Below are 15,562 nucleotides of genomic sequence, written 5' to 3' on the forward strand. Positions count from 1 at the left end.
CAGAATTCCACAGAGTTTTTGGATGACTCTGCGGAATAACCAAATGTTTAAGGGATGTTATAGTTAGGTGATAGTGCCATGTAAAACATACCATTCGATACTAACGAAACCACCAAAATTAATCAATTACAGTTATCTCAATTACATATAACTCAACACCTAAAGTAACTACAACTCGCGCCCCCGCCATGCACAGTATCATCAACAAAGATGGCATTTCAAATGTGATTAGGGATGATATAAATGTAGTCAATCAATATGTCATAAGTGATTTAATATGATAGTGTAACAGCAGTGATAGAGAGGGAGAAAGTTGTAGGTACTTTAGGGCACAACCATAGATTTTACTCCTGTATCCGGATAATTTGTTGACTCTCCCCGTTTTGCAGACATCCTGGAACTATCACAGGTATTTCTAATGTGGCAACATAAATATGTAGCTTAATTAACTTTGGGTTTTACTATTGCTGAAACATTGTTCATTTGTTCAGGCAGCAATCACATGTGTACGTGCTTTTCCCATCTTGATGAATTACCTTAAATTAAGAATGGTCGAAACGCCAACAACATTTACAGGCAGAGAAATAGATAACTATTTTACCGTAATACTTTAACAATGGATTGACTTAATTAATGCACAACAATGTTGGAAGTATTCCTTTTCACCCTTATTTTTTCCCTGTTTGTGTTTCACTTTGCGCCCTTTTCTTATATATCCTAAGCACCATGGGGCATATTACCAACAACTAGTGATATTTATCGCTAAATGGGCTTAGCGAGTTTTTTTTAATCGCCAAGCATCGCTGGATATTATCGCAGCGATAACGTGTTATTAGCAACGTTTATCTCTAAAGCGATAAAATATCCGGCGATAGCGGCGAAATGCGTGAATATCGCTGAGAATACAGCTATGTTCACGCATTAACGCCAATAGAGTTTTAGCCATAATATCCACCTCCCATTGGATATTATGGCTAAGAAATGGTCTGAGCAGGCGTTAGCTTTTGGAGATATTCACGCTTAGCGTGAATATTTCCATCACTACGCCTCCGTTGATAATAGGCGATAGCGATGTTAGCGACTGTTTTCAGTCGCTAACAGGTTGGGTACGCCCACTTTGCATGTCATTAGCGATAAATATCGCTGACATGCAAAGCGGGCCCCAAACCGCTCGCTATCTCCAACAACTGCTGTTAGCGACAGCTTGCTAATTGGGCAATAGAATTATCGCCGCTTAGCGGCCGAAAACGGCTGCTAAAGCGGCAATAATCTCTTATCGCCCACCTTGATAATATGCCCCCATGTTCTCACTCTCCACTTCGTTGAGCACTTTCATAATGTACATTAGATGCGGTCATATTTTGTATATTCAGACTGAATCAATATCGTTTCATTTCTATTCAAATGGTCATATTGTTTTGTTGTGATTCGAATTTGATGTACTGTATGCAGCTGTTGTTTTAGGTAACTCGTATGGGACATTATCAATTGTTTTCAAGTATACCCTGGCCTTACATGGGTATATGATTTACTCCTGCAGTTCTTACTATACTAAAGTTTACATAACATCACTTCCTATGATGTTACAGGATCAAATGGTAGTTATATGATGTCACGTCTGCTACCCCTAGCATTTTGGTGAATCAACGCACATGGTCAAAGTTGCATTTAATGTTTGAATTTTATGTTTGTGAGTAGTTCTTCTGCTATGTCTTTGGTGTGTACATGTTTTTAGCTATCAAAATCTGGTCACCCTGACCTGCCTGTATGTGCGGAAGGTTGAGTGGCTGCAGAAAGGAGCACAGAAGTTTACAACAGCTCGATAGCCAGAAGAGCAATCAACACTTTTGCAGCTCTTTCTTCAAATCCTGAAAAGTACAGTTCTCTGAAAATGATTCTGTGCTCCGCCCTTCTCCCATCCTGACAGAACAAACAGTCCTAGGGCAGCGGGTTCATGGAAAAGAAACAAGGATGATTATTAATGAGTATAATTGATCTTTTAAAGAGTGAGAGAGAATAAGTTGTTAAACACTGCACATTGACATGGGAAATAATACTTAGTGAGCGGGCACGCCCTCTCCAATTTGTATATAAGGAGTAACCATTTACCCAGCAGTCAGTCACCACCTCTGCTGTCTTTCTTGAGCTGGTGCACCAACGACAGTACAGCATGGCAAGCTTACGCAGCAGTACTGGGGTCATATCCTCTGGTAGTGTTACTTCTCAGAATACTGGTGCTAGACAGGGTGCTAGTAAGGGCAGTGGGGGCATATCCTCTCGTAGTGTTAATTCTCAGAATACTGGTGGTAGACAGAGTGCTGGTCAGGGCATTGGGGGCATAACCTCTCGTAGTGTTTCTTCTCAGAATACTAGTGGTAGACTGGGTGCTAGTCAGGGTAGCCATGCTGGGGGTTCTTTTGGGGGCTATACTGGTGGCAGCTTTGCTGGTGGTGCTGGAATGGGCTTGGCTGGTGGTGTCGGAGGTAACTTTGGTGGTGGTGTTGGTGGTGGGTTTGTTGGCAGTGACCATGAGGGCCAGTGGGGCCAATGGGGCCAGTCTGGCCATGGGGACCAATGGAGCCATGCTAGTCATGGACATGGCGAGGGCCTTCTCTCTGCCGGGGAGAAGGAGACCATGCAGAACCTCAACGACCGCTTGGCTACCTACTTGGACAAGGTCAGGCAACTAGAGGCTGCCAACGCCGAACTTGAGCGTAAAATCAAAGAGTGGTACGCAAAGCAAGGACCAGCTGCGGGAGAAAAGGACTACAGTAAATATTTCACACAAATCGCAGATCTGCAAACTAAGGTAGGGTATCATACCACGTTATTCCTTGTTTTAGACAATGATCTCGCTAATCAACAATAACTTCTTTATCTCCTTCTCTATCTTTCGGAGTGTGCCTTATCCAAGTTCTTTGATCAGTTTCTCTATGTACTTCTTTGTCTCACAGACGTTTTTTCTATTTATAGCCTTACCACTTTTCAAAAATTGAAAATAATGTATTATCATCAATCTCGACAGACACACCAAAGTGTAAAAAGAGATTTAAGCATAAACAATTGTTGATATCACAAGTAATTAGGCCAATGTTAGCTACCATGTGTGTACCCTATCTTAAAGGCTATAACCCAAACTATACCCGAGTTCATATGTGTGGCTCCCAGTACCTCTCCTACAAGTGTGCTTAGACATTTTGCTCCCTAACGTTCTTCTCTGAACTGTAGGATAAAATCTAGTAATAACGTCTGGGCTCTAAAAAATACCACACAGTTTGAAAGCAAATATGTAGAGATAAAGCGATGGTCGTGGTATTTTTATGTTACATTTCTTAGGCATAGGTAACTAAATTGTTGCAAATTGCTCTAAACATTTGGTCATACACTACAATCAGTTAACAGACCTAGTTTATGCAGAAAAGAGCATAAACACAGTATAGAAGCTGTAAAACATGTCATGCAGTTAAACAGATAGACATTCATATTATGATAGAAAAGTATGATTCTAGAGATAAGTTAAGGCAGAAAACATCAATATATTTCCTGACATGGGAATACGAGTAGGCAACTTTGAAGCACAGGAACCATTTTCTGAGAATGACTGGATGTAAAATCATATTCAGTACAGTATGTTTTCTCCTCTGATCTTGCAGCACCCCGGTTCAGCCTGCGGCCAAATCATACTGGAGTGCAAATTCTTACAACAGCCTAACTTACTGACACACACAGCCTCAAATAACACGTTTTCCTTGTGGAAATATCCCATTTGCATTATGAAGTTAGAGCTATAAAGAGTAACACAAAACCTAATAACATCTCCCCATGACTCTAAACATGACTAATTAGTGAGCCCAAGAACAACCCATTACGACAGAAAGCTGTTTCTCCGGTCCTTGCAGTTTCTATGGAATAATAATCTCAGAAATCGCAACATCCTTTGTGTAATATAGTGTTCCCAACCCCGTGCTCCTAAGTAATAGTCTTTGGGAGAATTGTTCTTGCAGCAGCTTCGCACACTCGAATGTTCCTTGTGGCACTGGAAACTGAGGGTGGCCCAGAAAAGAGTTGTTCATCAAGTCCAGAGAGAGAGTCTGGTCATCAGACCTCGTTAAGCCTCGTTAAGGCAATATTTACTTGCCTTTTTGCAGCCAGACTGCTTTAGTTTGTAGAAGCATTTAGAAGGAAATTAAACTTGTTTACATGCCTAAATTGCAATCAAAATATATTATTTAATTACTTTGCGATACAAAATTAATGTAAATCAATCTCAGCAGCTTTCATTCAAACTCAGTTTAAACAAATGTCAGGGTTAGATGTACGTACTAGTCAATCAATAGGAGTGTTAGGGGGATAAAAGGTAAGGCCGCCCCCCACTCAACTCAATAACAACAATGTGGAGCCTTACCCATTCACAACACCTATATATAAGACCTCCTAGAGGGATTCAATATGTCGTAATATTTCAAATCCCACGGGTGTTTAACTTAAAATTAATCCCTTAGGTCAAGGTGTATGTTTCTAAATAAAAAAATTGTCTCAACAGGCCATAACCCACTATGAAAAAATTAGTGAGTAGAGAGAGAGTGCCTCACGGTAGCAACACCGGAGGAGGTTCCTGGCTAGCAATTACCAGTCTACCCACTTTTCATCATCGGCCACTCTCTCTCTGTGTAGTGTGTAAAGAAAGAAAACCAAAACTATGCCGTGTCCATAAATAATAAAGAATTGGTGAGGTGCAATAATAGTGACCAAAACCCAATATGTGCACTACATATATATGCACCTAGAACCCCAAAAGGAACCAGTGATTTCGGTTCGCAAAAAAATATATAAAAATCAGGTAAGGTTTGCTGGCTATCCAACTTTATTCCAATGCTGGAAACCCTTCCAATTAAAAATGGTCAACTTGCATACCATATTAATTTGCTTAGTGCCAACATGTTTCGTTGCTCAATATTCCAGCAACTTCTTCAGGGCAGTGTGGGGTTCTCTAGTATCAATCTTCACACTTAATTGATCAAAGGACGTACAACTGGTTTCAATTTCCTACCAGTTTGTTTGCAACCATGTGTGGTAATTTGTTAAGCCTACATACTAATAGGTCATTTTGCAAATTACCGATTTGTAGTGGATCTCAATTCGACATACCTCATGAATATAGATGAGTTAGGTCACAATCTGTGACCCACTAGAATTTGCTGCCATCACAGGGGTGGTGGCCTGCTGGGGTCAGCAAACCACCAGGTATGTGATTGGTTTTAAATAAAATAATCATTGTTTTCAAATGTAGTCCGTTTTTCTTAAAGGAAAATAGATTGCATTTCAAAAAAATTAAAAATATGTTTCATTTTGATTTTTTAAGAGCAGGCAGTGGTCTGTGGGAACACTGCCTGCTCTTAAAAAATATTGTTTTAAACATTCTAAAAGGAAGAGGGGTCACCAGGGGACCAGGGGACCCCTTCCCATTTGCAAATGAGTTACCACCAATTTTGAGATGGTGGTAAAGTATGAATTTTTGCGACCACATTTCAGTCCGAAAACATTAGTATATTGCAGTTCAATTTGGTATTTGGAAGGGACGGCAACCCCTTCAAAATACTGAATTGTTATTACGGTGCAAACTCAAATTGTGATTCGGTAATGTGTTACGGGATAGCAAGTTGCATTTGATACATTAGAAAAAGCCATTTTGTGTTCGCAAATGGCCCAGTTCGACAGCAAAAAGCCTTTAAACTTGTAGCCCAAAAATCCTTATGAGGCAGCTATTTTTCTTTTCCAATAGACCAAGGAAGTCCCTCTGTGTACCGAACTTTGCAGCTGGTTTCACTATGCTAAATTCCTAACTAATTTACAGGTGATGAGCAGCAGAGGAAGGAATCAGAAATCTATGGTAACAAAATGTAATACACAGATCTAAGTACCCACTGGAGAAACATGAAATTTGATTTTTCTAAAAGATATCCAAAATGGGGACTTCATGTGGACTAGACTCGAGAACACTGAAGTGATATTTTGTTTTCTGGCAATTTTCACTAAAATAACAGGTTGTGTTGATAGCGTATTCAGATGCTATTGTTTTCATGTTTCTAGTTCAGTGTGACTTTCAGCACTTTAAGCAGTAAGCTTTCTCAGTAGCTCAGCACTTACAGATTTGGCGGACACCACAGGAAAATGTAATATTGTAATTCCTATTGTGAATAACGTGGCCCAGCATGCAGTCCATGTTAACGCAATATTCTATAAACATGTAGGCCTTAACCCCTTCGGTGCTCATGACGAGCTCAGCTCGTCATGGCATAGACCTCTCAGGTGAGCTCGTCATGACCACAGCCATTTTTATTACGGCCCAGCACTGCAGGGGAATCGCTCCAGCAGCCATGAGGTTAACTCTTTCTTCTATCATCTTGTGCTTGCAGATCTTAGCTGCCCAAGTGGCCAATGCCACCATCGTCCTGCAGGTCGATAATGCAAGGCTGGCTGCTGATGACTTCAAACTCAAGTGAGTAAAACTTAAGGTTCACTTCAGCACACTTCCAACTCCGTCAACGTGGATAGTAAAGAACCATTGATGCCTCCTAGCACACTCAAATACATGGCCCCCTTTAGTAGAAAACTCACTGTTACTATGGACCTATACAGGCAGCTTCTCTCGAAGCATGGAAGGCACAGGTGAACAGCTATGGTAATGTCTTTACTTTACTGACACTGTTCTTAAGAAAGTGAGCATTGGCAGTTTTAGCTTCTCGCTAAAGGCCTTACATTTAGAAAGATAATTTTAATGTAGAGAAACTGCCCCCGCAATGTCCCTATTAATTTAACACAGTGTAAGCTGCTGATGACATCAGCAGAGCATTAATCCATGGGAACTCCCTTCCAACATGCCCACTGCTTACACAAGGCCTTCAATGTCCTATGAGATGAACATACTTCCTTAAAGTGCAGCATGTTTTTGGAGGTTTTTTATGGAGTTTAAATACTGCAATGTGGGAAAGGAGGTGGGACAGATGTGTATGCCCTACACTTGAGAGAAAATGAGGTAACTCTAGTAGCGGAGTGATGTGTTTGCACTGGTCCCACTGCAGCTATATTTCCAGACAGAATAGTTTGAAATGATGCTGGTGCAATTTGGCACCAATGTTTGCAGTACATGTTAAGTGCAAAAACAGCATTTTAAATGACTGACCAAATTAGTCGGTCATAATGTTGGTGCAGATGTCATGAATGACCAAATTCGTCGGTCATAATGTTGGTGCAGATGTCATTGCAAATTTAAACCAGTACCAGTAAAATCAATTTAATAAAAAAATACTGTTCTTTTTTTTAAATATTCGGTTTAAGAAATTATGGTATATGTCATAATTCACTATTAGGTGGGTAACTCCTGCTTGTGGCCAATTAGAGATTTAGGGGGCGACTCCGAATTAAGTTTCTGAAGTGTGCCTGGAGAAAGTCTTGGGATTTCTGCCCCAAATGATACTCAATGGCTGTTCAGCTCACTTACACTAAGGCTCGTTCTATGTGTATTCTATTGTAGCTGACACCATGTTTGGGTGAGATGGGTAAAGCTTGTTGCACCACATGTATCTTCACCACTAGCGTGAATATGATCAGGCAATAGCTAAGAGAATAGATAGAACATGTTTGAACAAAAGACCTAAAGCTTAATATGTTTCTAGGTATGAGAATGAACTGATGCTGCGCCAGAGTGTGGAGACTGACACCAATGGACTGCGTCGGGTTATGGACGAGCTGACCCTGGCCAAATCTGACTTCGAGTCACAAGTGGAGAGCCTGACTGAGGATCTGGCAGCACTCAAGAAGAACCACGAAGAAGTAAGAGATAGAAATGTGTTTCAGATGGTCCTGGAAGTGATGAATATGGAATAAACCCATACCACCAATGTTTTCAGTACCAATCTTTTAGAGGCCAGTGAAAGGCACCAAATGTTTACATATACTATAGGCCAACACTAAGGCTGAGTGGTGCACTAAGGCTGAGTCCATGCCAGGTTTACAGGCTATCCAATGACTATTTGGATTAATTGTACTCCAATGTGTGTTTTGAGGATATGCTGCAATCTGGCATGGATCATATATAAATGTTGTACACTCCAGTTGTGAACTGTTTGATTTACGCTAAAATGTTGAACATTACTTTGTTGTTCAGTGACTTACACTACTTTTCTTGACAATCAGTAACACACCTTTTAAAATTGCAGTATTAGAATCAAAGTATTTTTCAACACGACTCAGTTTCTAAAGTTGATCTTCCATTTGTTTACATCTCTTGCATGAAAATTAAGAGAGTGTCTTGTTTACTCTGTGCAGGAGTTGAAGGGTCACCAAAGTGATACTCAAGGAGATGTCAATGTTGAGATGAAAGCTGTTCCAGGCATAAACCTCCTTGACCTCCTGACCAAGACAAGGGAGCAATATGAAAAATTGGCAGCGGAGAACCGTAAGAGGGCAGAAGAAGAATTCAACCAAAGGGTGAGGACTCATCTATCCACTATGATGATTGGAAAAAACAAAAACAAGAAGACCCCATCAACTCTTCCTCATTTACCTTTCAGAGTACTGAGCTGAAACAACAGATCTCAACTGGGGTAGAGCAAGTGCAATCAACCAAAAGCGAGGTGTCAGAACTGCGACGGACCTTACAATCGCTAGAGATAGAGCTGCAGTCTCAAATGACAATGGTAAGAAAAGATTCACAGCTCAAAAGGCATCTCCACTCTAAAGAAACCTAATATTGTTGTGTGATAACTCAATAGGTATTTATTTCCAGTTATGTAATCAAAATAATGTTTGATGCAATTGTAAAAAGAATTATCCATCAATTGTTCTTCACCACCCCTTTCCTACTCTGTAAAAGGATTAACTCCTACCCTTGACAGAAATAAATCTACAATCATTTTCAGGGTGGGAATGTGTTCAGGGGGGAAAAGTGTGCAAATATCCATAAACTCGCAAGCTAGTCAGTGTTCTTTCATTTTCCATGGTATCCATGATCTGAATTTGCTCCCCACCCAAAGAATAAGCTTTATCCATGTGTAATATTGCACCATAATGGTGTAACCATATACCTGGGTAAATTGATTTTCGAGTGCCAGCTCTTTTTTGTGAATTCCTTTAAATAATAAATGTTGCCATTTGTGCACACACTTGGCTTTAATAATTGTGCCCAGTGTGTTTAGAAGAATTGAGAACGTAAGAACAACAACCAACATTAATCCAAACTCCTGTCCTCCATTTATAGGCACTTTTGTATCATTGTGGTCCCCACCTTTCCCTCTATTCCTCCTTCTTCTTGTTGGATCTCTCCCAGGCCTAGGTTAATTTACATTGACCATATTCTATAGGTGGATGGCAGTTGGATCACTATCATTTGAAACTCTCCAAACTTGTTTATTCAGAGCCAAGAAATGGATTAACCCAACTCAAATTCACCGAATTTCATCAGCTTCAGTGACAATACACTATAAAAAGCTGGTACAAAAGGTAGAGTCAGGGGGAGGCTAACCAGCAATGATATGACTGAACAAAAAAAACAATGTTTGTAGACTTGGTTCAGAGAAAATGTTTGTAGACTTAGTTCAGAGAGTGTTCCCTTCAACTTACTAACTGTGCAGTGTTTTGTTGATTTGACAGAAAAGTTCCCTGGAGATGGACTTGGCTGAGACAGAGGGACGTTATTGTTCTCAGCTGGGAGAGCTGCAAGCCAAGATCAGCATCATAGAGGAGCAGCTGGTCGAACTCAGGGCACAGACAGAGCACCAGAGTGATGAGTACAACCAACTCCTGGACATCAAGAGCCGGCTGGAGCAGGAGATTGCGACCTACCAGCGTCTGCTCGAAGGCTCAGGGGGGTAAGGAAGTGGCAGCAAGCTCCACCAAATAATTTCTTCTTTGCCCTTAGCTAAGCACAAAGGTAACGGATAGTCCATGTGCATTATTACAAGTACCGTAGGATATAATGCACTTTTATTAAGGAGGGTGTTATATAATCCATCACTTTTGTGATGGAGTAACTCATCTGCGAAACTCCAAATCAGGCCATAAATGACTGAATAAAGGCTCCTAGGTGAATGAATGAATTAACAACTACCCAAAGCGTGTACTGATGCGGAAAAACGATTATAGCTTAAGGAAGTGGTGGCTACTTGCCAAGAATTATGGAAGATTAAAGAGCCAGGCTTTAAGTTGTTTCCTCAAAAAATTGTGATTGAGGTTTTCCCTAATCTGCAGAGGGAGGGAGTTCCACATCCTAGCTGACGTGCAAGAGAAATCCCTTTCACCTTGTCTAGGTCATTTTATTCTGGTTATTCCAAAAAGATGAAGAGTGAGGAGCATAGAAGGTCATTTTTTCCGTATATAGCTTGGCCCTACATTTGTCAGACGTTTGTGTGTTAGACAGATTGCTTTACATATGATGTACTTAGGCACGGGCAACAAATGTACATTTTTTAAGTGGTTGCTGATGGATATTGTTTTTAGGATTCGGAGCAGCAACTTAGCTGCTATTTGATGCCTGAAGACGCTGTACAAGGTATTGGGGGGGTGCCTAAAATATAAGGTGTTCGCATTGTCTAGGTGGGAGACAGTGCATAAATCACTGTCTTGATTGAGGTCAACACAGCATCTGAGGTACAATGCTAATAGATGAAATTAAGCAATTTTTAAGGGATCTTTTTAAATTATGGCTAACGCAGTGCCAGATGTCCCAGTACTGATTTTTTAAATGTTTGCTAAGGACTTATTGCATTTCATTATTTTCATACTAGCATACATGCACACAGTGTAGCAGATAAGTATCTTGAGATGTTGTATACAGGGATTTTAAAGTCATGGAAGTGTTCAAGGGACTGATTACGACTTTGGCGGTGCTGTGCCGGCTCTGCGCCAGCTCAGCACCTCCAAAGCCGTGCAGGGACTGCCTGCCAGATTACGAGTAAAACTCGTGTCCGGAAGGCTTCCCTGTCTTTTCATTTGCCATTCCCACGGCAGAGCCCTGAAACGGAAGCCCCAATGGGAACGCAGAAGAAATTCCAGAACAGTATGGACTGTGAAGTCCATGCTGCCCTGGAACTTGGGGTGCATGCAAACAGGGAAGCACATGTAGTACCCCCCTGAATGCACCCCAATGATGGCGGGGGCTTGGGGCCCTGTAGGGCCTCCTTTGTTTCCCCTCCGCCAGCCTTTCCATGGCGGTGAGCCTGCCATGAAAAGGGGAAACTCATAATATGCTCTCCGCACCATGGCGGTCGAGCCTTTCATATTATATAGGCCCTCTGCGCTGCACCACAGCCAGGGAATGGCAATTCCCTGGGGAAGCGGTGGCCAGTCCTAAAAGCCGCCTCGTAATGAGGTGAATGCAGGACCGCTACCACAAATATGGCGGTTAATGACCGCTGTACTTCTAATAGGCCCCTAAGTGTTTTGTGCCATGTCAGTGACATTGCAGGAGCATTTTTATACCATGCAACCTAATTTTGAACCTTTTCCATTACTCGCTGTGATGAAATGTGCTATTCCTTCTATCCTCAAGAAAGGCAGTGCTATAAGGCTCTTTACTCTTATACAGATATGTATTAACTTCAGGAATGTGATAATGTTTTTGTATACTGTCCTATTACTAAGATGATTTAATTGCAATGATTTTTGTTAATCAAGCAGTAAAGAACTCATTCATTCATTCATAAGGCTCTTTACTCAGGATAATAGAATGAATTGTGTTTCTGGATTCAGGTCCTCACAGGTCCCACAAGCTAAACCTCCGCAGGACTCTGGCTCAGGAGGACGCAGTGGTTCTGGCGGCACCAGCGCGTCCACCGCAGCTACAGGCTACGGCTCTGGCACCGGTTCCTCTTCCAAAGGTAAATGCTCTCTTGCGACGCCCTGTGCCTACACACTTGTACCCCACTGTCTCAATAAACAGGCTCTGATAACATCACTTGCATCCCACACAGTCTGTGGCACACCAGTCACAGCGCTGGGTTAGATTCAGCAGTGCAGTTGTTATCTTATATTTTCAGATCTGAAATCTGCAAGTGCACCTGAACTCTTAGCTACATCTCTTGTATTTCTAAAGCACTGAAAAGCTGTACAAGTGAAGCTCGGCTCTCGACGGCTGCACTCTCTGTAGTGTGACCCGCACTTGACTCTACCAATGGAGATCAATCCTGCCCTGCAGCAACCCTGATATTCCAATTCTGAACTCTGCAAAGGCACCCAAGTACTGACCTACAGCCAGGTGCGGCCCGTGCAGGTAAGAGCGGCGAGGGTTGGGGGCGATTCGACAGACGACCCGAGGGAACATTAAATACATAATTGATTTCCCCTTGTTGTTGTCTGTCGAACCTCCCTTCCCCCCTCTCAACCCGGCCTCACAGCTTTTACCTGCACGGGCCGCTGCTGCCTATACTAGCCCTACTCTGTCACACATGGAACCGGAGACACCTCAGTCATGATCTGTTCTTACATGGAACCGTCAAGGTGATTAGTTGGAAACACACTTTCACTGCAGGCCTTGTTCTAGTCTTATTTGAGCCATTCTCCTTATGCTGCGGTACTGATCGCCAGAAGGACATGTAGGGCCACTGCCCCTTGTGACGACTCTGCTTCAGTTGCCATCCCCCAAAGAGACCGCTCTGTACAGAGTAAACTAGACAGTGATAGACAATGCAATTGAAGTTTGGTCTATATCAAAGTAAGTCTTGTTAGCTTTTATATTCCTCTAACTTCTTTATTTTTAATACTGGGGAATGGAAAGATTCTCTGACAAGCGAGAGGTCAGATCGCATCTCATTGTGGTACAAGAGTCAATTCACTTTTCAAGGAGTGCCACAAAGTTGTGACCCGGGGACATTCATTCTAGGAGAGTAAGAATATGCATAACTTTGTCACAACATTCCAGTTCATGCACATTTCAAAAAGATTATGTTTCAAGTGCGAAACGTGGTGTTGGGCTGTTTTCACATAAATAAAAAACAAGCCGAGATGCTGACACCAGACATTTTCTACAGGAATCGGTTTTCTGGAAGGAAAAAACTAAACAAAATCTCATAATGCAAAATTCAGGAATTTTGGGGAATTTAACAAAAAGTAAAATTTGGAAATTTCACTGGCATCTTTTACCGTTACATCAGGCCATCCATGTTAATACAATAGGCAAAGCGAACTCCCTGGCAGCAGGGCTGGGTCCCTTTAACTTACAGGGAGCAAACAAAATAGACGTCAGATGTGAACCCTCGTGTGACGCATACACTATCAGCCAGATTCATCAAGCTTAATTGCGCTCGCAAAGGGCCATATTCTGAGAATCTGGCCCTTTGCGAGTGCAATTTTTGCATTTGGGATTCATCATCCCAAATGCAAAAATCGCAAATAAAGTTTTGCGCATATTTGCGAGGAATTGCATTTAAGGAATCTCTATTTGAGATTCCTTAAATGCAATTCATTGACCAATTTTAATTTGCGAATTCGCAATATTTGGTCGCTATTTATCACGAAGTCAGACTTCGTGGTAAATAGCGAAAAAAAAAGAAAAAAGCACTTTAGTGCATTTTTCTCAGTTGCATGTTACACACACACATGTCCTTTGGACATGTGTGTGCGCAACACCTGTGTAAATTTGCATTTCAGGGGTGCTACAGGGTGTCCTTTGGACACCCCTGGCACCTTTGAAATCGCATCCTTATTTGCGATTAGCAAATTGCTAATCGCAAATAAGGAATAACTCCTCATTCATTCCTATTGGCCTGTGGGCCCATAGGAATGAATGGGAAGTTATTCCTTATTTGCGATTAGCAATTAGCTAATCGCAAATAAGGAAGATGTAGGAATCGCAATATTTTTTTGCAATTCCTACATGAATCCCGTTTTGCAAGTCCTTAATAGCGATTCCTTATGAATCGCTATTAAAGACTCGCAAAACGGGTCTTTGATGAATCTAGCTGTATAGTCGCTGCATCACAGATTGAATATCTCTTATTTCTTCTTTATTTTGTTTTTCAGACCCTAACAGGAAAACACGGGTCATAACGATTACAGAGGACTTAGTTGATGGCAAACCGGTCAGTTCGAAACGGCAGGTGCATGAAAAGTAATGCATTTTGAGGAGGAGCTGAAGGGGCCCATCCAATGGAACACGCGAGAAAAGGATTCCAGCCAATGGAGCGCGTCAGAATTATTACAGTTTCTGGGACTACTTGGCCCTTTGTCCACACACGTATTGCAGAGCCCTTGTATACAACTCTCTTAATAAGAAAAGAGCGCCCTTTTCAGTTTTCACCTTGAAAGAGCATCCTTGTGCAGAGCTGATGGCATCACGCGTTTCGAGCATTTGCTGCTAAAGAAGGCGCTCTGTTCATGGATGCCATTAAGTTTTATAGTCAAACACACAGAGTTGCTGTGTAATGTAATATCATTTGAAAGTACAGTGACATCAATGCATTGATTTCACTAGAAGATATTGTGAAAGAGGGTTCAAGGGCCTTCAATATTGAAATATTTGCTGTGTGCCTGCTTTTCTATCCACTACTGAACATTTCCCTTTCAGGGTGCGGGGACAGTCTTCCTTTTAAACCAGCTTCCTCGTTTGTTCATTTCAATAAACGTTCTCTTTGATGCAACATGCAAAATGTCTTTTCCTGTATTTGTGTTGCTGTACCAGCTTCTTTTCAGGTTTCTGAGATTTCTTGCTCCAAAACATCTTTACCAATGAACTAGGTCGGACATTTAGACCATCACAAGCTTCATAGGCAGAAGGGGTTACAAGGAGATAATTTTGAGCGATGAATACATGGATAGATGATTGGGATACATTTTTATAGCACACAATAAATATGGGGTCGCTCTGTGATGATGTGCGTTATTGTATACCAGTCAGAAAGTAGGAAGTGTAATTGTTCATTAAGCTAATAATTATTTTAAAAGGAGGGATTTGATGATAGAGTGGGATGTGAGATAGTTGGTGTCCTGCCTAATATCCCCTAGCAAGAGATTCCAGTATATGGGTCCTATTAGGAGGTCGTCCTTCTTCCCTTTCTCTCTCCCTTGCACTTAATTATGAATAGTACACTTTTTTTCTGCAAGAGTGCCGTTGTCTGGTATGGACCACAGGGTGAATTTTAAGAATCATGTATCTTGGCCCCTTCTTTTCTAATATTTTTTTGTCTCAGAAATAGCATTTTGAATTTAGGATTGTCCTCTGCTTTTTTGAATTTTGATCAAACTTTCAGACACCTTGGATTGCAATTATTAAATTTACCACCAGATTTTGAGTCTTGCACACAGATCTCCGCGAAGGTGCTTGTTATGAGTAGCCAGGATTTTATTGTATTGCAATTGCATTTATATAGCACCAGGATACCCGTTGGGTGACAGCTGCGCTTTACAAGTGGGCTATACAATACAATACATAGCGCTTACTACCCCTGACGAGGCGTCAAGGCGCTTTTTCAGCAAGTAGCACGCTACTCTGGAACCTGTAAAGGATTAGGGGTGAATTAGTATAGTGAAATATGAAAGTAGTTAAAGTGGCGGATATGTTAGTCAATTA

At 41.5% G+C, this 15,562-nt stretch overlaps 1 protein-coding gene across 1 annotated transcript; it reads left to right on the forward strand.

Annotated features, from left to right (window-relative positions):
- The first annotated feature begins 2,111 nt into the window (after positions 1-2,111).
- On the forward strand, positions 2,112-14,161 carry LOC144756010 (keratin, type I cytoskeletal 12-like). Its single transcript, XM_078645485.1, has 8 exons — positions 2,112-2,809; positions 6,417-6,499; positions 7,677-7,833; positions 8,329-8,490; positions 8,574-8,699; positions 9,652-9,869; positions 11,749-11,876; positions 14,017-14,161. Exons 1-8 carry the CDS (start codon positions 2,171-2,173, stop codon positions 14,106-14,108), a joined length of 1,605 nt encoding a protein of 534 aa, XP_078501611.1. The 5' UTR covers positions 2,112-2,170; the 3' UTR covers positions 14,109-14,161.
- Positions 14,162-15,562: the final 1,401 nt, after the last annotated feature.

Source organism: Lissotriton helveticus, chromosome 5_1, assembly GCF_964261635.1.
Source record: "Lissotriton helveticus chromosome 5_1, aLisHel1.1, whole genome shotgun sequence".
Classification (NCBI taxonomy): Eukaryota; Metazoa; Chordata; class Amphibia; order Caudata; family Salamandridae; genus Lissotriton; species Lissotriton helveticus.

What these genes read in the sequence shown, in the direction of transcription:
- LOC144756010 (XM_078645485.1), top strand. Translation starts at nt 2,171, where the DNA reads ATGGCAAGCTTACGCAGCAGTACTGGGGTCATATCCTCTGGTAGTGTT. An exon ending in TGCAGTCTCAAATGACAATG is followed by an intron (nt 8,700 to 9,651) that starts GTAAGAAAAGAT and finishes TTGATTTGACAG; the next exon opens with AAAAGTTCCCTGGAGATGGA. An exon ending in CACCGGTTCCTCTTCCAAAG is followed by an intron (nt 11,877 to 14,016) that starts GTAAATGCTCTC and finishes TTTGTTTTTCAG; the next exon opens with ACCCTAACAGGAAAACACGG.